The 22,914-nt window shown below is 45.3% G+C and overlaps 1 protein-coding gene across 3 annotated transcripts; it reads left to right on the forward strand.

The window, feature by feature from the left end:
- Window positions 1–388: 388 nt before the first annotated feature.
- On the forward strand, window positions 389–12,976 carry heg1 (heart development protein with EGF-like domains 1). Of its 3 annotated transcripts, none has more exons than XM_084478597.1 (14): window positions 389–829; window positions 2,863–4,057; window positions 4,464–5,113; window positions 5,380–5,493; window positions 6,023–6,145; window positions 6,423–6,526; window positions 6,731–6,786; window positions 7,160–7,320; window positions 7,813–7,947; window positions 8,861–8,903; window positions 9,000–9,037; window positions 9,156–9,243; window positions 9,983–10,154; window positions 12,178–12,976. In XM_084478597.1, exons 1-14 carry the CDS (start codon window positions 535–537, stop codon window positions 12,319–12,321), a joined length of 3,318 nt encoding a protein of 1,105 aa, XP_084334723.1. In that variant the 5' UTR covers window positions 389–534; the 3' UTR covers window positions 12,322–12,976. The 3 variants fall into 3 exon arrangements, with proteins under 3 accessions (XP_084334723.1, XP_084334724.1, XP_084334725.1); XM_084478598.1 differs by having other exon boundaries at window positions 4,590–5,113; XM_084478599.1 differs by having other exon boundaries at window positions 4,593–5,113.
- Window positions 12,977–22,914: the final 9,938 nt, after the last annotated feature.

Below are 22,914 nucleotides of genomic sequence, written 5' to 3' on the forward strand. Positions count from 1 at the left end.
ATTCTCTCATTCAATGACGAATTGCAGTTTGATCTTCACTGTGCTCTTATTGGGAATGGGCATATTTAATACGTTATTAGGCCTCCCTTCCAGTTATTACTATTCTTGGTTGTTTTGTCTTTTTTGGTGGTTGAATATCTGTTAAAATCACACACAAAAATAACTCGTTTATGGGGTGCCTTGGGGCCGCTTTTCTTACTTGGCAAGTCATCCTCTTGTCCAGAAGCTACTGCACTTCCCAGTGAAATAGCGGAATTGGGTGGAAACCACTATCGCTGGTGTGTGTGTGTGTGTGTGTGTGTGTGGGAGGAGCCCAGGCGCCTGGGATGTGATAACAGGCTTCTGTGTGAGCTTTGCTTGTGCAAACTCTATAACTTGTTACCGCCATTGGACTCAATGGCGTTTAAAGGATTATCGGAGGAGTTTTATTGACGCATTTCACTCTTAACAGTTATCGCGCTTTCCGATGAGGAAATTCACCGTATGTAGACTATACTCTCAGTGTCCCACGGACCCCTTTGCAGGACTTGAATCATGGAAACGTGTTTTTTGAATCACGTCCTTAGTTTCTCACTGGTAGCCTTCTTGGTGGTGCCGAGCCCCCTCGAGGCACGGACCTACACCACCACCGACAAAGGTGCGGAAAGGATAACGTTAACGGGTGGATCATCTTATTCTACCGGCAGTGGCACGCAGGAACAAGAAGGCGACACGGCGGAGAGTGGGAAGACCGCGGCGTCATCTGCACCCGCAGTAACGCATTCAATGCACACTGAGACCAGCACGTTACACAGGCGCTCCGGCGGGAGCCAGACTGCTGGGAACTTTGGTAAGAAGTGTAGGATTTATCTGTTAACTTTTTTTAAAATCGAAAAGTCTTGGCTCTGTTTCCAATTTGTGAAGGTTTCTTCAGAATAAATGCCAACATCGTCAAAAGCATTGTCCGTGGGTGTTGCAGGCTATTCATCGTATTTATGAATGAGATTATAACAATATGCCTCAGGGTGATAACTTGGAAGCGTGGTAAAAAAAAAGCAAAAAAAATTACTATTACTGGCCCATCTAACAGGGTGGCAAAACAATTGAGCACAGCAGCACAACTGTGGGGTTGTCCAATCTGCATCATTGCCTACAATAATCCACCACGGTCTGTTTTTGGTCGAATCGATGGTCACCTATGAGTATGACACTAGGCGTTCACATTCTCACATGGCACATTTCAAATTCTGGACCTGTCTCTCAATGATAAAGCTCCACAAGCTGTCTGACGTGTTCCATGCCTGTTTGAACACACTCGATGTTGCACGTCTGGACCCAGGTGTGCATGGTAAAGCCTACTGGGGGGTGCCTGGAGAAAAGTATCAAGAGTGTATCCAGGACAAAGTCGAGGGACACCCAAGTAACCATAGCGTGACACATATTCCATATATGTCTTAACAGATTATAAATCAATAGCTATTCAGAATTTGATTTAGCAATACAATAACAATGTTATAGTTGAGTTTATTGGTTTTGATCAACATAAGCCCCGTAATTGTTGTGTTGCAGTAGGCCTACAGCAATTCCACACACAGCCAATAATGAGCAATAGCCTTCTCAGGTGAGATATACTTGTATGTTCTGTAAATGCTGAGAGTAGTCTGTGAAAGGGCGCTGATGTTTGGTAGATTTACAACAACTGTGTGAACATTCAGATTTATTCCAATGGGTTAAGTACAAAGGGCTCCCCTAGACATGCTTCATTAATGTTAATGAATTTTGAGCACCCATCTTGACCCCTGGCCAGAGTTCAGTTAGGAGGAGGGCAAGATCGGATATCATTACCAGATTTAATAGTCAAATCAACTAATGATGTTGTTTTGCCCATGAAATGGAGAAAACCAGATTTTTTTTTAACATTTTGAACCTGTAAGATGGTAGAACAATCTCAAAAGTAGTCCAATGTACTCAATTGTCTATCTATTGACAGTCACAATAATAAAACATGCTTTTTCGGTACCTACACGATTTTTCAAATAACAAGGAAACACAGTATATTTTCCCTGTTAATGTTAATCTGCATTTTTGAAAAGGCATTGAACACAATGCAACCCGGTGTCTGTTGCCACAAACATGGCAGAATATAAAAAAAATCTCATTGATGAAATAAGGAGTTATTCCAGACAAACAGATATGTCTAGCTTTTTGTCGTAGGAATCCCACATCAATGGCGAGCGTTTTCCTACTCGCAGGCCTTTGCTCGCTCAGCTTTAGGAAGGAAATGGCTGACACCCAGCGGACACTGTCACTGCCATATTTAGGGTCTTCTGCCAGGCCTTTGTTTAATGCAGACGGGCCTTGCTCCACCAACAGCTCTCCGCCCCTGAACGATTACGTGCATTCTAACACGATGACTCCAATGTCATCATGTCATGATGTCCAATGTCATGTTATCATCCTCTTCCTCATCCTCTTCCTCTTCGTCCACATTAAGCAACAGCAGCTCCACCTCTGTTTTTACCGAGACGGGCGGTTACGGTTCCGAGCAGTCCCTCTCCACACAGGCACTCGGGGACATGGGCTCTAATGCCCCCACACCCCCCCCCCCCCCCCCCCTTAAGTACAGGAAGTGGAGCATCTCTTGGGATCTCTCTGGCCTGCGGATTTAAATGGGTCAGGAGGGAGTGGAGTTAAATTAAGGCGTTGATATTGTTTTGTTGATATTTTGATTATCAGATAAATATATAATGAATGTACTTTACAAATCCCAGAAGGGAAATGATCATGTATTGAAAATTAGGTATTTTCAGAAAAAGTACAATATACAGAGACGCAAAAGTCTGAAAGGCAGACAGACTGATCACTGATCTTTATTTCTTCCAGCCACCGAGCAGACGGAAGCATCCACAGAAACGGGCAGGACATCGTTGGACGACAGCACCTTCTACTCCACGGAGCTGCCGTGGTCCGCCGTGCTAACTGAGCGACTGGAGGCAACGGCGGCCCCTAGCAGCACGGACTGGGAAGATCTCCCCACGCCGGGCCAGCTGCGGGACATCTCGTCCCCCTCCGCCCTCTCGCTCAAGTCCGCTCCTTGGACGGCGACAGACGGAAGACGCAGCCAGTCGCTCCGTCCTGGCCCCGAGAGCAGCCAGGGGTGGGCCCTGGCAGAGACCACTCCCCTGGGGGCCCCGGAGCACACTGACAGCACCTACATCTCCACCACCCTCAGCCGAGCAGGGGAGAGGACCCTGCTCTCTGTCACCTCCACCTCCTCCTCCTCTTCCTCCTCCTCCTTATCATCCTCTTCCTCATCCTCTTCCTCTTCGTCCGCATTAAGCAACAGCAGCTCCACCTCTGTTTTTACCGAGACGGACGGCTACGACTCCGAGCAGTCCCTCTCCACTCAGGCGCTCGGGGACACGGCGTCCACTGAGGACTCTACAGGGGAGGCCCCGTCGACCAGGGCTGACGACCAGGACAGGACTATAAAAGTAGTTCTCCACCACCACACAAGCTCCCAGGGAGGGGAGCGCCACGGGACGGGTAGCCTGGAGCCACTCAGGGTAACCGAGCCTTTGACCGAGCCACCAAACCCCACGCATCATCAGCATCAACCCTCGTCCATCTCCGAAGAGGCGCCAAGCTCCGCCCCTCTGCATAGCCAGACGGGGACGGATGTTTATGGGACGTTCGCAACCGACCGACCGGAAGGGGTTTCAGCGGTGGTTTCTCCCTCAGCCTCGGGAGCGGTCTCAGAGGCCAGCAGCCCCGGCAGCAACAGCTCGTGGACCGAGACGGACCGCGGCGGTGACTCGAGATTCAGCTCCAGCGCCACGAGCGTCGAGGTTTCCACGGACATCCGGAGCCAGACCGGGGTCGTGTCTCAGACGGCAGAGGATGAAAGCACAGTGTTGGGTCTGACAACAGCACCCCCTACAGTCGGAGCTAGCACAACTGCCACGGATGACTTTTCGACCAGGTTTCTGTCGACGCAGTCGCCTTTCACAACCCGGACAGACGGCGGAAGCATTGGTGTTGAGGTTCTCACCACCATGCCTACTGCTGTTACACACAGGTACTCACCCAGGGGTTTTACACATAGATGTAGCATGCAACATTCATTATGGGTACATTTCACTGTGGTGGCCAAGCCTGGACTAAACGTAAATAGTTTTGCCTACACACTCACTTACACACACAATCAATCAGTTTTCATCAGTGAAAACTGATTCCTCCTTGGATCGCACTTTGCTTTAGCAAGGTGTGTTTTTCATCAAGAGAGATGATAGGGCACATTCAACTTAACTGGACCTCTAACGGTATTTGTTCCTCGATTAACATTACATAAAATCAATCTTCATTCTTTGGTGGTATCATATGGTACAGTATAAATATATCTATATTTATTTAAATTGTAATGTAATGTAATTGTAATACTTTAGTCAACTCACTTTCGACCTAATCAATGGGTTTATTGACAGATCGCAAGTTACGACGGAGGAGGAAGATGGGACAAGTAAACCTATCCCTTCCACCTCCATTCACACCCAGGCCCCCTCCCGTTTGCCCTCCCTACCGCCCCACCCCACCCTACCTCCCCAACCCAGCAGCAGCAGCAGCAGCAGCAGTACCCTCAACGACAGGGATGTCACCCCCACCCAGGAGATACCAACCCAGCAATCAGCCACCGCGGCCCCTAGAGCCCCCACTCCCTCGGCCGAGCCCTCCTCAGTGGCGGCCCCCTCATCCCCCCGACAGCCTCCGTCTCCAGACTGGACCCAGAGGAGCCCCACAGTGGAGACCACCCACAAGCCCACGGTGGTCACCCCCCCATCTGTCTGGCGGAAGACGAGCACAGCCAGACTGGGGACCACCACTGCTCCCACCACCACCACTACCACCACCACCACCACCACCACCACAGCCACCACCATGCAGAGCAGTAGCCCTGCTACTCCCCAAGCCCGGAGCCCACCCCCTCCTCTGGCCGGAAGCACACCACCACCACCAGCACCACCCCAGACCACAGCACTGTGGAAACCTGGGACCAGCAGGGGAACAACTGCAGAGGTCACCTCCACGGTAACCACGGTAACAACGGAAATGGCGTCCCCCCCGAAGCGTCTGCCTGGTGAGTGGGGTCCGCAGCGCTGCTCATTAAGTAAAAAAGAAAGCCAGTGATACGCACTAAAGTGGGAAAAGTCATCAGAGTTTTTTTAAATGCGGACGATGAAGATTTGAAACTGCTTTATTTCTCGATATTAACCAGCACTCAAATGTTATACAGAACGTAGAGGGTTAAACTATGTTAATTTGGTTAATTCATTTCTACTTTTGTTAAAAGACAACCATGACCACAATCTTATGGACAAAATATGTCTTTATAAACCGCTCCAGGCAATCCCTGTGCACCAAATCCTTGTAGGAACGGAGGCATGTGTGTGAGCTACGGTACGCAAGAATTCACCTGCCGCTGTCTACAGGCGTGGACGGGCCCCACCTGCACTCAGGGTGAGTCTCTCTCTGCTGCCCACTACGTCCATACACATGATGACCACAGTAGAAAGGTAAGATAAATGTAGCATATATGTATACATATTTATATCTATATCTATCTCTATATAGATATTGTATTATATATATAAATAGATATAGAAATAAAGGCTGTTTGGCTGATACAAAGTGTGTAGGTCCCAAACCCACAGTGCTATTGATCACACCTGGCACCCACCTTGTTGCCAGGTTGGTTGGTTTCTATGTATGTACATGAGAAAGCCAACAAATAAATGTGCGGTGTACACTTACTGATAAAGTGATCAGTGAGTCATGATGAAGTGAGTCAAGTGAGTCATTCATCGAAATGAGTTATACCTAAACTAATAATCATGAAGGTTTTATCAGCACACACCATAAATGCATTGTGTGTGTGTGTGTGTGTGTGTGTGTGTATGTGTGTGTGTGTGTGTGTGTGTGTGTGTGTGTGTGTGTGTGTGTGTGTGTGTGTGTGTGTGTGTGTGTGTGTCTGGCTCTATGTGTCTAGACATGGACGAGTGTGCGAGGAGCCCCTGTCCCTCAGGGGCCCGCTGTGTGAACACCAGGGGCTCCTTCAGCTGTGAGTGCCCCCTGGGCTTCGACCTGGAGGACGGTCGCGCCTGCACCCGAGGTGAGAGGGCCCCTGCGTGGTGCTTCTGTACATTATACACGCTGCAAACATGCGGCTGCGGCAGCAGCTCAGGAGGTAGAGCGGGTGGGCTGGTGACAGCATTGTAGTAACACAATGGTAGATCTTTTGGATGAAATGTTTTTGTTTGAGCTGCTGTTAGAATCTATCGCTTCAGATTAGTATATATACTTATACACCTATATCCATTACATATATATATATATATATCTATTAATATTATTATATGTTTTTATTATGTTTTTTATCATTTTAATAGCAAAGACCTTTTTGGGAACCTTCAGCATCAACCGCCTGCCCCCCGACCCCATCCTCTCCAGGAGTGCGTTGACGTACGAGATGCATAGGGACATCGTTCAGCTGGTAAGGGGGACATACGTGGCGCTAATGCTGCTCGACATTGGCATCGTGAATGGATGTCCAGGGGGCTGATCATTGATAATTTTCTCTATTTTCCCAAACAATTTTTACATATACTTGCTTTAACTACACATATGTTTTTACTTATGTTTTGGTTAAGAAAGGGATTCTGACTCTAATGGTTTTTCTGTCCTTTTTCATCCTCAGTTGAACGTTTCATTATCGCTTCTACGTGGCTATAGCCGTTCCACGCTGAGTAGGAGGTGAGTTTCTAATTATTTTATTAATCGAATAGTTTGAGTAAAGGTTTGCTATTGTATTGTACAGGACCACAGATACAGCAATACTTTGTAAGATTGAGGAGGTATGTGCACGTCTTCTGCTTTGTCTTATGCAGGCGAAAGAAGAAGCATGTTTCACCTTTTCAAACTATTTTCTTCTTTCCTATATTGTATGTTTTCTTCTTTACTATACCTCTTCCTCATTGACTTTACCTCTGCAGGCTACATTGCTCTCTTCACCCCTTCTCTCCTCTAGGGCCCCTTCTCTCCTTTAGGTACTCTGTATGTTTCCTGGTCCTCATCTTAACTCTGCTTTGTATCTCTCCACACACTTCGATTCCCCAACCGATCCTAGAAAGGAGGATGGCCTGCGCATCCTGGCCGTCCACATGTTCTCCCTGTCGGCAAACGTTACCAGTGATGAGGTCTACAACAGTGTCCAAACGTCCCTCACTAACTGCAGTTCCGCCTTGGCCCACTGTGGGGTGGTGCTGCACCACCAACTCACCTATCATGGTATCAATCACGTATTTATGCATTTACTACATTTATTACATTTCTAAATTTTTATTTCAAAGTCATCCTCTGTTATGATTAACACAAACATACAATGACACAGACACAAACACACACCCACACACACATATTTTCTTATACAGTTTATGCAATGTATTCCAATGACAAGCCCTTTTACCGTTGGTCTCTTTTTAAAAAACTTTAACTTTAAACTTTTGACTTTAAAAAATATGTTTGTCAAAGTATGGCTGCTGTAGAAATACACTTATTAAAATACCCTCCTGAAAGCTTCATTCACTCCACGCAAATGAGTTTTCCTTGGTAAAATGTCCCTGTAGCCAAACAGGAAACAAGGCGTAACTCCACCCCTTCCAGTTTTTGATTGACATTTGTGTTTCAAACCGTGCTTTATAAATAAATAAACCTGTTAGGGGTGACAGCTTTGACCCAAATATATGAACCCTTTTGCCTTGTCGTGTCTCTCCCCAACAGTCGAGAGTCTCTGCCTTGCCCAAAATATTCAATGTGACACAGAGCGCTCATCCTGCACGGACAGCAGTGGTACGGCCTTCTGCCAGTGTGTACCAGGCTACTATAAGCACAATCCTGATGATCTCTCATGCATAGGTAAGCACACAACTTTTTTATTTTACTAACCAATGAAATACCAGGCAAGGGTTGCATGATGTTATATTATGATCAAGATCCACACAACACATAGCGTTAGCAATCCTTGGGCCGTATGTAGCATGACATGAATTAAAGGTGCTGTAGTTGAGTGTCATGAGAGAGCAGGAAAGAGCGGAAGCAAGCAGTATTTTCAAAGAACTTCCCTCGGCCTTCTCCCCCTTAAGGCTTAGTTATGGTTCCACGTCGACGCAACGCAAGGGGGTTTACGGACCCATTACGGTCCCTTGTGGACCATCCTTGTGTGTCCATCCTCATGCGCCTCCCAAAAATGTAAAACTTCCGTCGAAGCGACGCAGCAGCAAGGGCTGTGATTGGTCCGCTCACCTAAACCCGACGCAGAACCAAAACAGGTTCCCGACTGCGTCAAAGCGTCTGCGTGGTCCTTGCGTCGCGTCGACGTGGAATCATAATCAGCCCTTTACTTTCTCGCCATCCATTGGGAAGTGTTTTGTTGACGCCGATGACAGGCAAGATGAATTCCCCGAACCAATCAGAGAAGAGATGCCGTAATTGATCAGATATTAACCGAGAGTAGTATAAAATCTAAAAAGGCTTACGCAGAGCCAGGTGCACTGAACTCAAAACAGATATTCTCACAGAGCATTACACTCACTGTCATTTCCAACTAATTACCCTCAGATTATTGCAGTTCAACCTTACCTTCAGCACATTTAAATCCTATATTGTGTAGATATGTTACTGCAAATTGCTGTGATAATAGTACAACATTGAATTAAATTGATTGGTATTGTGACACTACATTGTACGGTATACTACGTTATAATTGATATGGAGGTAAGGGATTATGCAAGGTGCTTTTATCTGCAAACCTTTTGATTCTTTGCTTCAGAATGTGGAGATGGATACAAGTTGGAGAACGGCACGTGTGTGCAGTAAGCTGTTTTCTTAAACCTAACATAATGAATGTATTGTACATATTTGAAAATAATTCAGTACTTATCACATAATTTTGTCATCTCATGTTTCAGGTGCATGTTTGGGTTTGGGGGGTTCAACTGTAGCAACTGTAAGTAGGCAACCCTTTAGATACAATGACTTTATCTTTATGTCATACTTAAATGGGGACTTCGGAAAAGCTTTGGTACTAACATATACTTTTTTTCTTCCCCTTGTATCCATTGCAGTTTACAAGCTGATTGCCATCGTGGTGTCGCCTGCAGGGGGCGCCCTCCTCCTCATCCTCATCATTGCTCTCATTTTTACATGCTGCAAGTAAGAAGCTGCTACACACAAGTCCACTGGACTGGACCCCTTTTTGAGCCATTGTTTATCTGATCACAGTTCCGACCAGAACACAACGAGCCAGCCGATTGTCCAATCACTGTGCTGAGGGCCGTGGTCTAGTCAGAACTGCATTGTGGATAAAACTATTGATTTTATCAGATGTCACAGCCATATGAAATACTTGAAACAGGGTTTGAACAATCCTGGAAATATGACAATACCTCTAGAAATAGCTTGAATAGCTTCAAGGATCCTACATTGTTGCTCATTTGTTTTATGTTGCAACAGTGTGAAATTAAATGAAGACGTGCATGTATTTGGTTGTGTTATAAAAGGTGTCATTTACCTTTATATTTGATTCAGTATCCATAATGTTACATTGTAACTTTGTCTTGTTTTCTACTTTGCATTGATATATAACAAGTACAGGTGAGGTGAACACAGCTGTCAAACCAAAAACATTTACCTAGCTGACGTATTTATGCAAAATGTTCAGAACATATCCACTAGAACAAAGGGGAAGATGACTCTAAACTTGAAATGCGACCATACACCCATTTGTAATGATAATTATATACAATAAAATGCCTGTAGGGTAGTTGTGCATTGATATAGAAATAGATAATATCTAGGACATTTTATTCAGTCATTCATTGTGGACTAAAGAAATTTTGGAAAGAATGTAAAATGTATGTTGATATTCACTTTTTCACCCTGTTCTTTTCAGGAAAGATAAGAATGACATCAACAAGATCATTTTCAAGAGCGGAGATCTGTCTCCGTTCACCGACTTCCCCAAAAGCAACCGTGTGTCCATGGAGTGGGGCAGAGAGACCATAGAGATGCAGGAGAATGGCAGCACCAAGAACCTGCTGCAAATGACAGATATCTACTACTCTGTAAGGATACCACACTATGTTACACACACACGCTCGCACCAGCGAGGACATCATCAATCTTCACCCTATGAATCTGTTACCAGTAACGTAAGTTATGACCATAACTATGGATCTATGAGACCGAACGATGACCGTCACCACGGTCTTACTATGAATGATGCCATTCAGCTACTTGTCACGAGACCCTTATATCAAAATTGTCACCTGTGACTGATTGGAGGCAGGTCATGCCGCATAAAGCGGATGCAAGAACATGGCTCTTCCTCCTTGCCTGGAACGCTTCGGTTTGTTCCGAGCGACAAAGGAGGGTGACGGTCATCGTTCGGTCTCATAGATCCATAGTTATGGTCATAAATTACGATCTATTTCGACCTCTCTCTGACCGTCACCACAGTCTTACTACGGATGACTAGTACCAGAAGTGTCGCGAGGAACCGAGGATCCCCCTTCACTAGTCTGTTTGGCAGCCGTCATGAGAACAGTGGCGCCGACCGCGGTGGATGTTACATTGATTCTATAAAACCTATTTTTACCACATTGATTCTATAAAAAAAATGGAGTACTCCAGGATGCTGCCGCACAAGAGCAACCCCTTTCAAAGCTGCCCATGAGGTGGCCATGCTTCGTGTGGAGTGAGCCACCAGGCCCTCAGGAACTGGGAAACCCCTCCCGGCATAAGCTTGGGCAATAGTGTCCACTAACCAGTGGGACACATGCTGTTTCGAGACTGGGTGACCCAACTGCCTAGCTCCATAGCATACAAAAAGTTGAGTGTGGTCATGTCTCAGCTGCTGTGTAAGATCCACATAGGCCCTCAAAGCCCTGACTGGGCATAATGTGTGAAGAGCCACCCCTGCCTGACAGGCTGGCTCAGGGTGAAATGCCTCCAGCTCAATAGCCCTATTAATTGACTGAGGGTTTAGCACTTTGGGGAGGAAGAATGGATTCGGCCAAAGCGACACTGCTGCATCTTCAGGCTTCCACCTCATGCACTCAGTACTCACAGAGAGTGCGTGCAGCTCGCTCACCCTCTTGGTAGAGCACAAGACCAGTAAAAACACTGACTTCTGTGTTAAAAACTTAAGATCAGCTTGCCCCAACGGCTTGTATGGGGCTGTGGTCAAAGACCTCAATACCAAGGGAAGGTCCCAAGATGGGGCCCTCAAACACCTGCCTGGACGTAGACGGTTTGCACCTTTTAAAAATTGTGACACCATACTGTGTTTCCCGATAGACAGTCCCCTTATCAAATCATGGAATGTAGAGATCGCGGCTGCATAAACCCTTAAGGTGCTGGCTGCCCTCCTAGTGTCCAAGAGAGACTGGAGGAAATGGAGTACCACTTCCACTGGGCAGGTCTTCGGGTCAAGACCCCTGTCTTTACACCATAAAGAGAATAACCTCCATCTCTGCTGGTAATTTGCCCGAGTGGAGGGTGCTCTAGCATTACTTATGGTCTCCAACACAGCCTCACTCAACCTTTGAGGCAGGGGCTGAGGAGGGGCCAGGCCCACAGCTGCAGGACAGCCGGCCTGGGATGCCAAATTTGACCCCCCACTTGCGAGAGAAGGTCTGCCCTGACTGGCAGAGGCCAGGGTTGGCCGTGAACAAGGCGCAGGAGAGAAATAACTTCACCCACAGACCCCGCACAATTCACGCGAACGTGGGGGTCTTCACGGTGGAACAGAAATTAATGACTGCACCTGGCAGCCACGCCCATTGGAGGTATGGTGACAATTTTGAGGGTCTCGCGACAAGTAGCTGAATGGCATCATTCGTACTAAGACCGTGGTGACTGTCAGAGAGAGGTCGAAATAGATGTTCAATAGATGTCTCGGTGTTATTCACACCGAGACACAGCAACAAAATATAAACATGTTTCTGATGCCCCTTTAATAAAACCTGCAAAAGGATTACACACAAATGGATAAAAAAATGGAAGTGGATAAAACTGATTTGTTTCCACCACTGAAGTGGCCGTGTGTTTCAGAGATGATACTTAAATACACACTCTGTATTGCAGCCTGCACTGCGCAATTCGGACCTGGAAAGGAACGGCCTGTACCCGTTCACAGGGCTGCCTGGCTCAAGGCACTCCTGCATCTACCCCTCCCAGTGGAACCCCTCCTTCATCAGCGATGACTCCAGAAGGAGGGACTATTTCTAAGAGATACAGAGCAAACTCTCCCTGTTTACTCTTTGATGGCGTTCTGTGGTTGAAACCTGTCACGATGGCTGACGGTCGCCTGGATTTGCATCTGACTGATTTCAATCTGCCTGTTTTGACTGACTGCTCTAAGGTTTGTTTGTGTTTTACATAGGACTCTCTGCATACGGCCCTGCATTATTTAATTAGGTTAAATTAGGTTAAATGTCTGGAGAGTCTGTGTGTTGGTGTTAATCATCAGTATAAAGAAATGCAAGCCAAACCAACTCCTTAATTGAAAGTGACAGGAGTAGGTTTTGATGAATCAGAAATTGAAGCAACCAATACTGAATGCCCCTGTGCCAATGATAAGCTATAAGATAGAAACATATCTTGTGGCTGTGGTATTCAACTATTCAATTAGCATTAGAGAGTCTCCCTCTTTAAGTCTTTTCAGTTTTTTTAGTATTTAAGGGAAGGACGTGTGTGCATGTGTGTGTGCGTGTCTGTGCAAGAACTACTTAATAGATGTTTTTGGCAACTTTGAGTTGTTAAATGTAAAGATTTTGAATCTACTTTTATTTTTAGATTAACTATTTTATATAACTTTTCTGTTATTAAGCATTAAGGGATTCTGAATACTGCCGTTTTAGTCAGATGTGCATATTTAAATAAAGATATTTTCCTCTAGTCAGTTTTTTTCCTTCTTTCACACACGCACACACATTAACATAATGGGTTTCCAATTGCATCATTTCCCATCCTGCAAACTACATTTTTGCAGACTTGCAGGTCCCCTCCCTAAAAACATCCTTAAAGCAGAATGTTGTTTCCTGTACCTACCTACAATGTAAACTGCGCCCTGGGTCATTCTACCCTTTTTAGGTAAATACCATCCCTTGTGTGTATGGCCAGGTGGGTTATACAGCATTGATATTCCTTCCTCTGCAGACAGACATGGGTTTTTTTTGGAAATGACAAGGACAAAATTCACTGAGCTATTTTACCGTCATTTTAATCAACTCGTTCTCAGCCTCATGGCAAACATCTTCTTTGTGTTTGTTTGATGACTTGCAAAACACAACAGGTGAAGCAACCTTTAACGATACTGCTGGGATCCATGGTTTCCTTTACAATACTTTATGTACCTACTTTGATGGCTTTATGTATCTACTTCTAGTTACTTTGATGGCTTGTATGTTCGAGGTCAAATCCAATGTAGTTGATTTTATTTTGTCAACAATTGTGATTTTCCTGATGCGTTTGAACAGGAACACTTTTTTGGCTAATGTTTTACTACCACACCATGATCGTCCCGTGCGCACCCAAAGGAAGAGGGCTGGCACGGGATATATATATATATATATATATATATATATATATATAGGCTAATGACCTAAATATTCTTAGACATTTTTCACATGCACCGTCAATGTCATTTTCTTGATATATTATGGCCCATTTCTAACCCATGAAGTCGTTCTATTTCGTCTAGGCTTCGCCTAATGGGCTTGTCCCGTGCGCGTGCTTGCGCGCACTGAATATTTCAGCTATACACCAATCAACGTGGGCACCGCCCGCATTCCCCACGGCACCGTGTATATAACGCGGCGCAGAGCCCCGTTCGTCCTCCCTTTTCTTTCAGCAATTGCTGAAACCAGTCAACTACTTCGACTATCTACGATGAAGAAACGCAGCAACGGCGTGACGGAGCCCACAGAGGTAAGGCCTCTCTGCTCCTCCTGCCCGGCGGTGTGACGGAGCCCACAGAGGTAAGGCCTCTCTGCTCCTCCTGCCCGGCGGTGTGACGGAGCCCACAGAGGTAAGGCCTCTCTGCTCCTCCTGCCCTTCCAGCAGCACGCCGGTGGCGCCACACCGTTCGCTTCGACGGTGCCAGTGAAGTTGGCATCATAGAAGAACACGGTGGAGGAAAAGCCCTAAAAAGCGGTCTACTGTCCGGACGCCGGGTGGCGTCCGAACGTAGAGCCGCTGCCTCCCACCATCCCCAAACAGCTCTCCTCTGGGGGATAGACGTGTGTCTGTGCCTCACTGAGCAATGCGGATGTTACGAACATAACCTGCTCGCCTCTGCCTGTCGGCCATGACAGTCTCCTCCTGCCAGACGAGGTAGAAAACGCCGTCGTCATCGCTACGTCGAGGGGGACCAGGCCGCGGAAGGACCGACCTGTTTTATCTTTCTTTCCTCACATAATATGATGTCTATGATGTATATATAATTGATGGAAAGCTATAAAGTCACACTTTACACAACCACGTGTAGAATTGTCACGCTCCCTCGCCCTCCCTTCAGCCTAGTGGTTGTAGTGTGGCGTGGTATAGCCCGTGTTCGTCCGCCGCCAATGCGGCGACCGCGTGCGCTTCATGAGCGGGCCGGGGACTCGTCGCACGTTGCCGCCTCGTGCACCAGTCCCCTAGACCCCGACATTTCCCCTCTTCTCCCTACAGTCGGTTCGCTGTAAGGAGAACGCGGAGTTGCTCGTGGCACATTCCTCTATCGCTTGGTCTCTTCGGCCTGCCTCCGCTTGCAGACGAGCCAGACGTCACACACGTTGTGAAGGTGGGAGGGGCCAGACAGCTTTAATCTGCTGTCTGCTCGCCCTCTCCCCGGACGCCCTCCCTTGCGGTTGTAGGGCGGCGTAGAATAGCCAGGGTTCTCCCGCCTCCCGTGCGGCGTTCCCGTGTGCTTCATGAGCGGGCTGGGACTCGTCACCTGACGCCGTTTGTGTGGCCACGTGTACCAGTCCCCTAGACCCTGACTTCCCCTGCTTTCTCCCTCTACAGTCGGTTTGCTGTATGGAGAAGGCGGAGCTGCCCCTTACGCCCGTGGCACGGTCCTCTGTCGCTTCGGCCTGCCCTGCAGCAGTATTCTCCGCCTGCAGACGAGCAATTCCGTCACTCCGCTCTTCTCGTTGGGAGGGGCCGTGTTGTTTGCCGAAGTTGGCTGCTTGGGTTTTTCCTAGCTCCACCACCGGTGGCGGGCGTAGGAGAAGCTTTGTTGCTCTGCATCGCCCTTTTTTCATATATTCTATGAAATGGGGTTGAGTCAGGAGTTACAGACTCGCTCTATTCTCCTGATCATCGCTTTGCATGCTCTTAGGAGAATTTAGGGTTATTTATAGAGCTGTTGTGTTTTGTACACCCTCAGCCTAGGTCCCCGCTGAGAGCATGACTCTGCAGCGGAGGTGGCTGTCTCTTGAGAGACGAGCCCATTCTGGATCTTGCGTCTTCAACAAATGCTCATCACCAGAGCGTTGCTCCAAAAGAGTGAGAGGGGGCCCTTGGTTCACATCCCTGGATCTCCAGGATGTTTTTCTTCCCCGTTCTTATTCACAAGGCTCACAGGAGATTTCCCTGTGTCACCTTCATGAGCGTGGCGTATGTCTGACAGTCAGACGTGCACAGGGGGGTTGCTCAGGTTACCCAGGCAACTGCCCATATGCCCTCCTCGACTCACGTTGCCCTTCCAAGGAAAAAAATAAATAAAAATTTAATCGTACGGATGCAGAATTTCATGTAGGCCTAGATCAAAAAAAAAATCGCCACTCGAAACATTTCATTAAGTAAACGTAGCCTCATTGGCTGTGATATTTAACTCTGTGAGAAGAAATCCCTTCTCACTGTCTCTCCCCTCACTTCATATTGAATGTGGTATTTGGACTTCTGGAGCACTATGGGGCAGAAGGTTATTCCAGCCTTGGCCAGGCAAGTTCCCCTTGTTAATGGTATGGCAATACCATTCAGTCCACTTGGGACTGATTGACTTATTTAAGGGGAGTCTCATTTTGTGGCTGAAGGAGGTGCTGGCTTGACGAGAGGCCAGTACTAGAGCACATGGTATGTTTTGTTAGGCTAGGCTAGGCTATGCTGATTGATGCAGTTGTTTCTTTTTGGAACATTGCTTTATATTTGTAATCAAGGGATTTATTTTTGTTTATTTATTCTTGGACTGTTTTGAAGTAAATAAAACTTCACTTTTTTGTCCTGATGCAATTGCCCTTGTTTTTGGCCCACACTCTCCAATCTGGTTGTCTGTATCCCTAATACATGGTGTGACCACGCCGGTCCCTCACAAACTCCTTAAGTAGCATTGGATTGTCTCAGTCTCGGAAACTGAGAATTTAAGTAAAGGACGTGTGTGTGTTCGTGTGTGCATGTGTGCAGGAACTTCTAAATAAATACATTTGACAATGTTGGGCTGTTGAATATAAAGATGATTTATAGACTTTTATTTTAATTTTTAACTTTAATTTTATATTATTTTTCTGTAAAAACATCCTAAAAGCCAAAGCATGTTGTTTCCTGTACCTACAATGTAAAATGCACCCTGGGTCATTCTACTGTTTTTAGTGAAATACCATCCCTTGTGTGTATGGACAGCATTCAAATTCCTTCCTGTGCAGACAGACTTGTTTTTTTTTTACTTCACCAATATGAATGTTACCGAGATAGTGATAGGCAAATTTTAAACCATAGTATTAATGCCTTTCAAACTGAATTTGTAAACATACATGCATGCACAGGCACATAGACACACATACAAAAATATTATTCATTCAAATAATCTTCTACAGTATTAAGGTGCCATATCTACAATCTACAATCTACAATCTAATCTCCCTCTTCCCTGTCTCTGTCTGGCTTCACAGGCACTGACAATTCCTCTCATCCTGGCTGACCTTTTGGCAGGTTTTAAAACAGTGATCCATCACATCCCCATTTTTGTGTTCTCCTTCACACTGTCCCTCTCTGTCCCTTATGTAATATGTACACATGCCCACTCAATGTAACTTTTACCAAAGCAAGCGTAGCCTGTGCCTTGGAAACTAAATAAGTACACATTTTCACCCAGGTAAGACACACACATTCAATGGGTTTTACATTCTATAATTTTTCACCCTATAAACTCCCTTTTTGAAGATTTGCAGGACCCTTCCCTGAAAACGTCCATAAAGCCACAGCATGTTATTTCCTTTACCTATATGATGTAAACTGCGCCCTGGGTCATTCTACTCTGTTTAGGGAAATATCATCCCTTGTGTTTATGGACAGGCAGGTTATGCAGCATCTAAATTCCTTCCTGTGACAGACTTTTTTCCTTCACCATTGTTAACGTCACCAAAGTCAAGTAATTTTAGTCCATTAAATAAGGTTGAGTACAGGTGAGAAGCCACACAAGCCAAAATGACAATGGCCGGGAGGGTGTTTAAGAGCACAGTTGAACAGGACTTGAATAAGAGGACACTCTTGTATATGAGTTTTTTTTCCTTCGTTTTAATCAACGGACCTTTACTTGTACTCACCCTCATGACAAACATCTTTTTGGGGTTTTGTTTGATGACTCGCAAAACACAACAGGTGAAGCAGCCTTTAACGATACTGCTGGGATCCATGGTTTCCTGTACAATACTTTTTGTATTATGTGTTACTTTGTTGATTTGTGTGGCAACAAATCAACAACAAATTGATTTGAACCAGAAATTGTGGTTCAAATCAAATGTAATTCTTGATATGTCTTATGTAAGTGTGTTTTTCCTGACACGTGGTAACATAACCAGTTATGTTTGGCTGATGTTTTACTACTATATCATGATTGTTCCGTCCCAGCGAGCTCTCTTCCTTTGGGTTAAGAAGAACATCACATCTATTATCTACATCTTGATGATTTTGGACAGGTTGTTTTTTCTGGGTCTTGCCTCGTTCCAAGTTCATTTAATTGTGGATAATTACAGATTTCCCAATGGTACAGAGGTTTTTCACAATGAGATCGATATTGCGTTGTTTTTCATTGACAATATATACATGTTTTTCTGCCTGTTCGTGATGATGATCTCCTGCTTTGCCACGGCACACTACCTGAAAAAACACATGAAAAGCCTTTCAGCGAGCAATGGATCCCTCTCCAACCCACGGCTTCACAGTCAGATCAGAGTCACCGTCACAGGCATCCTTCAAGGGGTGCTCTGCTTCCTCTGTGCCATATGGAATCTAGTCGATATGATGACCTATTATTTATCACCATATTTCTACTTTGATCCGAACATCACCTTCACGGTCATCAACCTGTACGTTGTGGGATCCACTGTCAACCTTTGTTTTGGCCAGACTCTCTTCAGGGAAAGGGCAGTGCATGTCTGGAAGGCAGTCAAAAAAATACTTTGTACTGGGAAGTCAACAAAGGATCTAAGACCTGGAAATCTGGTGACAATGACATTGATTTCTATCATAGAAAGCTCTGGAGTTAACACTGCGATGCAACTGTGATTATAGTCGCAGTGGTTAATAGTAGAAGAAAAAACATTGCATGTTTGGTTTTTATTGCAAGTCCATTAGGCTACTGAAATGAAATTAGATTTCAGAAGACGTTAGATAGAGAGATTATGGGTTGTGTTTTGTTTTTAACTGAAACTGAACTGAAATAAGAGGCAGGCTACCAGTACAAATTCAATTCAGTTGTAAATTAATGTCCTTTTGATTCCTTCGTTTTCATGCATTAAACAAAACTATTTCCCTTTTAAATCCATTTGTATTGTTGTATTTATTTTGCCCATTCAATAGTTGTTCCTTGAACAATAAAGCATGTTTTATGTTTTGCTTTCATGCATTTCTTTGCCCATTACTGGAAACTCTAGATTGAAAACCATAACATATTTATTATATATTTTACTTAACTTACACACCACAAAATTAACACCATAATAGTAATGCCACTTATTGATCAGAAATAAGATATTACAGAGGCAGGTGCAGTCAACTTAAAGTGGATATTCTCACAGTGTATTTCACTCACTAACAGTTGACAGAGGGCTTAGAAATTTCTAACAAATTACTCTCAAATCATTGTTCTTAAAATCTTAAACATATGTAACATATGGGACGCTAGGACCCAGGTCACCAGGTGGGGAACCTAGCAACAGCAGCCTCACAGTACATGAGACTAGGATCTCGCGGGACTTTGCAAGTCCACGTTTGTTCTCGTAGCTCACCCTCGTCCGTGCTCCTGTTGCCGGCGTCGCAGGTCTGAGAAGAAAAGAGTGTGTCGGTTGGTGCCATGAGGGTTAAACTGCATTGTACCTCGTACCTGTAGGCCTTACCTCGTAGCAGTTTAAGATATTAATCATCAGCACTTTATGACAAGCAGCATTAGCTGTCCCAGTCAATCTACTGTATTACCTGGATGCGCTACAGCTTAGCTCAAAGCAGGCTGAACTGGCGACACACGTCGGCAGGGCAGCCACTGTTCTCTCCTCCCAGAAATCCTTATAATTAGTGTCTCCATTTTTGTTTTGTTGCGCTTACCTTGATAGTTGTGACCATCCACCTTTCCATGGTGTCGTAGAATTTAATGTTTGCTCTGGAAGTGTGCAGTGCCTTCGAATCTTTAAGTATACAGTGTTTTGAGCTGTTTAAGTGTGCAGTGTCTTTGAAGTGTGCAGTGCCTTCGAACCTTTAAATACATAACAGTATTCACCTGGTTATGTGTGTGTCCAACTCTAGGTATCAGCCTTATCAAATACAAAAGTATTGATTTTATTGTTGAGGGGATATTGTTAAAATAAACTTTATTTTTGTACAACTTCAAGAGCCTCTGCTTGTCCTTGCCCTAATAGGTATTAACCTGAGTGGGGAGTGGTTGCTGTAAATTAGTCACACTGCGTGTAGTCCAGGGTCTCTCCCCTTTAAAGAGAGTGGCGTTGTCATACACAAGTAATCCTAGTGCCGGTCACACATATAAGGCACCTGTACCTGTAATTGATTTGCTAGCTTACTACCAGTGTCTCTAATAGATCTGGCAATGATGCATTGCTGTAAATTGTGTATATTATAATACCTCCAGGAATAGCTTTGACAGCGCTCGTTTGTTAGGGAACCTACATTTAGCTAATTGGTTTCATGTTGAAACTGTGAAATTAAATGAAGACACGCAGGTCATTTATTGTGTTATAAAATGCGTTGGTAACTTCATATTTCGGGAATGTGACACAAAGGAGAGTGAGACGGGGAAGCAGGACAGTTTTTTGACCGCAAATGTTTGCTTAAAGAATTATCATTAAGACAAATCATTTTTGTTTGAAGCTTTATTTAATAAAGCACTTTTGTTTAAACTTTGATTCAGCGATTGCTTTACTATGATTTAGGATTGCGCGTCGTTTACCCCGCTCCTATAGTGGCCTCTAATCTTGGCAAAGAGGGCCACTATAATCATCTATCTGTCAAATACCATTTTAACCTCTCTATTCTCTATACTATTGATGTGTTCCTTTGCACATTTGAACATTTTATGTTCGTTAACAAAGTGGTGTTGTGTACTGTATCAAAAGCCTTCAGTTGATTGAACAGGACCATTCCAGTGTGATTGATTCTATTGCCTGCCATCTTCATATCATACTAAACAAGGGATTGAATAAAACCAGAAGAAGAGAAGGAGGAGCAGGAGGAGCAGCAGCTGTGGTCTGAGGAGGCGCGGAGCAAAGGAAGCCCCCAAGGAGGAGTCCCAGGACCTCCCGGCAGCCCCAACAGCGGCCCGGTACGGTCCCTGCTCCCCGATGTTCAGGCCCAAGGGGGGATTGAATAAAACCAGAGGAAGAGAAGGAGGAGCAGGAGAAGCAGCAGCTGTGGTCTGAGGAGGCGCGGAGCAAAGGGATTGAATAAAACCAGAGGAAGAGAAGGAGGAGCAGGAGGAGCAGCAGCTGGGGTCTGAGGAGGCGCGGAGCAAAGGAAGCCCCCAAGGAGGAGTCCCAGGACCTCCCGGCAGCCCCAACAGCGGCCCGGTACGGTCCCTGCTCCCTGATGTTCAGGCCCAAGGGGGCGTCCTCACCTGCAGTCCTGCTCACCTGCTCCTCTCCTGCGGTGGCTCCCGCTGTCCTCCCTACCTGCCTGTCATTCCCACCCCCGGTCAGGTATTCTCTCTCCCCACTCTGCTCTCCTGCCTCCCCCACCACACACACGCACACACACACACTTTACACACCACAGTGACTTTGAGCGCACCGATTCCCACGCTCTCACGTCTCGCGGACTATGGGGCCGACACGGCTTCTCTTTGCGTTACTACTTGCGTCGGCATACTGGGACTACGCTGGCCGCACTCGAGGGAGCGAACCGGGGAGACTGCTCTCTGTTTCTCCGGTTCTACCCTGCGCCCAAACGTGTACTTTACGCACTAACTCTCTTACACAAGCGCCGAGTCGAACTGCTGCTTCGTTGCCTGCTCACCTGTCTATTGGTTTGATGTGTTGCTATGCGCTTAAATCATGTTTCATTGTTCCCACGGATGCTCTTGTCTTTTCAATTCATTGCTCAGATGCATATTTAAAGTGCAATTCAATCAAAATGTTTAAAATCCGTTGCATGATTATGCTACTGTTAATGATATCAGGTGATGTTCAGTCTAACCCTGGCCCTGATTCAGATTGTATTCAAACTGCTGCTGATTTTAATGCAAGATCAGGTTTGGGTATTATTCACTTAAATGTCCGAAGTCTCCTACCAAAAATAGACTTTGTTAGAGTGTGGGCGCAGACAACCAATGCCGATATCATTGTAATCTCTGAGAGTTGGTTGAACAAATCTATTAATGATAATGACATTTCTATTAATGGTTACAATATAAGTCGTGCTGACCGCATTAAAAGGGGTGGTGGTATAATTGTGTATTCTAAATGTAGATTCCACAATAAAGTACTGGTAAAAAAGTCAATTCCTAATCAGTTTGAAATTCTCGGTTTACAGGTTGAATTGTCTAAGGGCTATTATATTACTGTTGTTGGGTGCTACAGACCTCCTTCTGCAGCCAAAGAAACCTTGTCCTCCTTGTCTAATATTCTTTCTAAACTACCTGACAATGAGTTAGCCCTTTGTGGCGATCTGAACTGGGACTGGCTATCACCAGCCTCGGATGAATTTAAATCTTACTGTAACGCAATGAATTTCACACAATTAATTGATTCCCCCACTCGTCCTAACCCAAAGTGTCCTGAGAAATCTTCATTGATTGATTTATTCATTACTAATAATCCTCATAAGTATACCTCTGTAAGTGTATTTCCATATGACGTGAGTGACCACTGTGTTATTGCAGCCATCAGGGATACCAAAATACCAAAGGTTAAACCTCGTTACATCACGAAGCGTGATACCAAACACTTTAATGAACAGGGTTACAGATATGATCTAAATGCTGCTGATTGGAGCAGGGTCTCCTTAATACCTGACGTTGAATTAGCCTGGTCTTATTTTGTCGATTTACTAATGTCAATCATTGATAAACATGCCCCCTACAAAAGGTATAGGGTAAAGGGCAGGGAAAATCCGTGGTTCTCTGACGAGTTGGCTAGCTTAATTCGTGAGAGAAACTATTATTGGGCAAAAGCAAGAAAGTCAAATGTGGAAGCTCACTGGACCACTTTTAGAGGCTTAAGGAATAAATGTACTGCCTTAGTTAAGAAGGCCAAATCGAACTATTATCTTGCTCTAACTGCCAAAAACTTAAATAACCCTCAGAAATTCTGGCAGACTATTAAATCTTTATCTCCAAAGAACTCCTCTAGTCTCCCAACTTGTATTGTGTCTGAGTCGGCCACTATCTATGACAAA

The sequence above is a fragment of the Micromesistius poutassou genome (genome assembly GCF_964030765.1).
Source record: "Micromesistius poutassou genome assembly, chromosome: 14".
Lineage (NCBI taxonomy): Eukaryota > Metazoa > Chordata > Actinopteri > Gadiformes > Gadidae > Micromesistius > Micromesistius poutassou.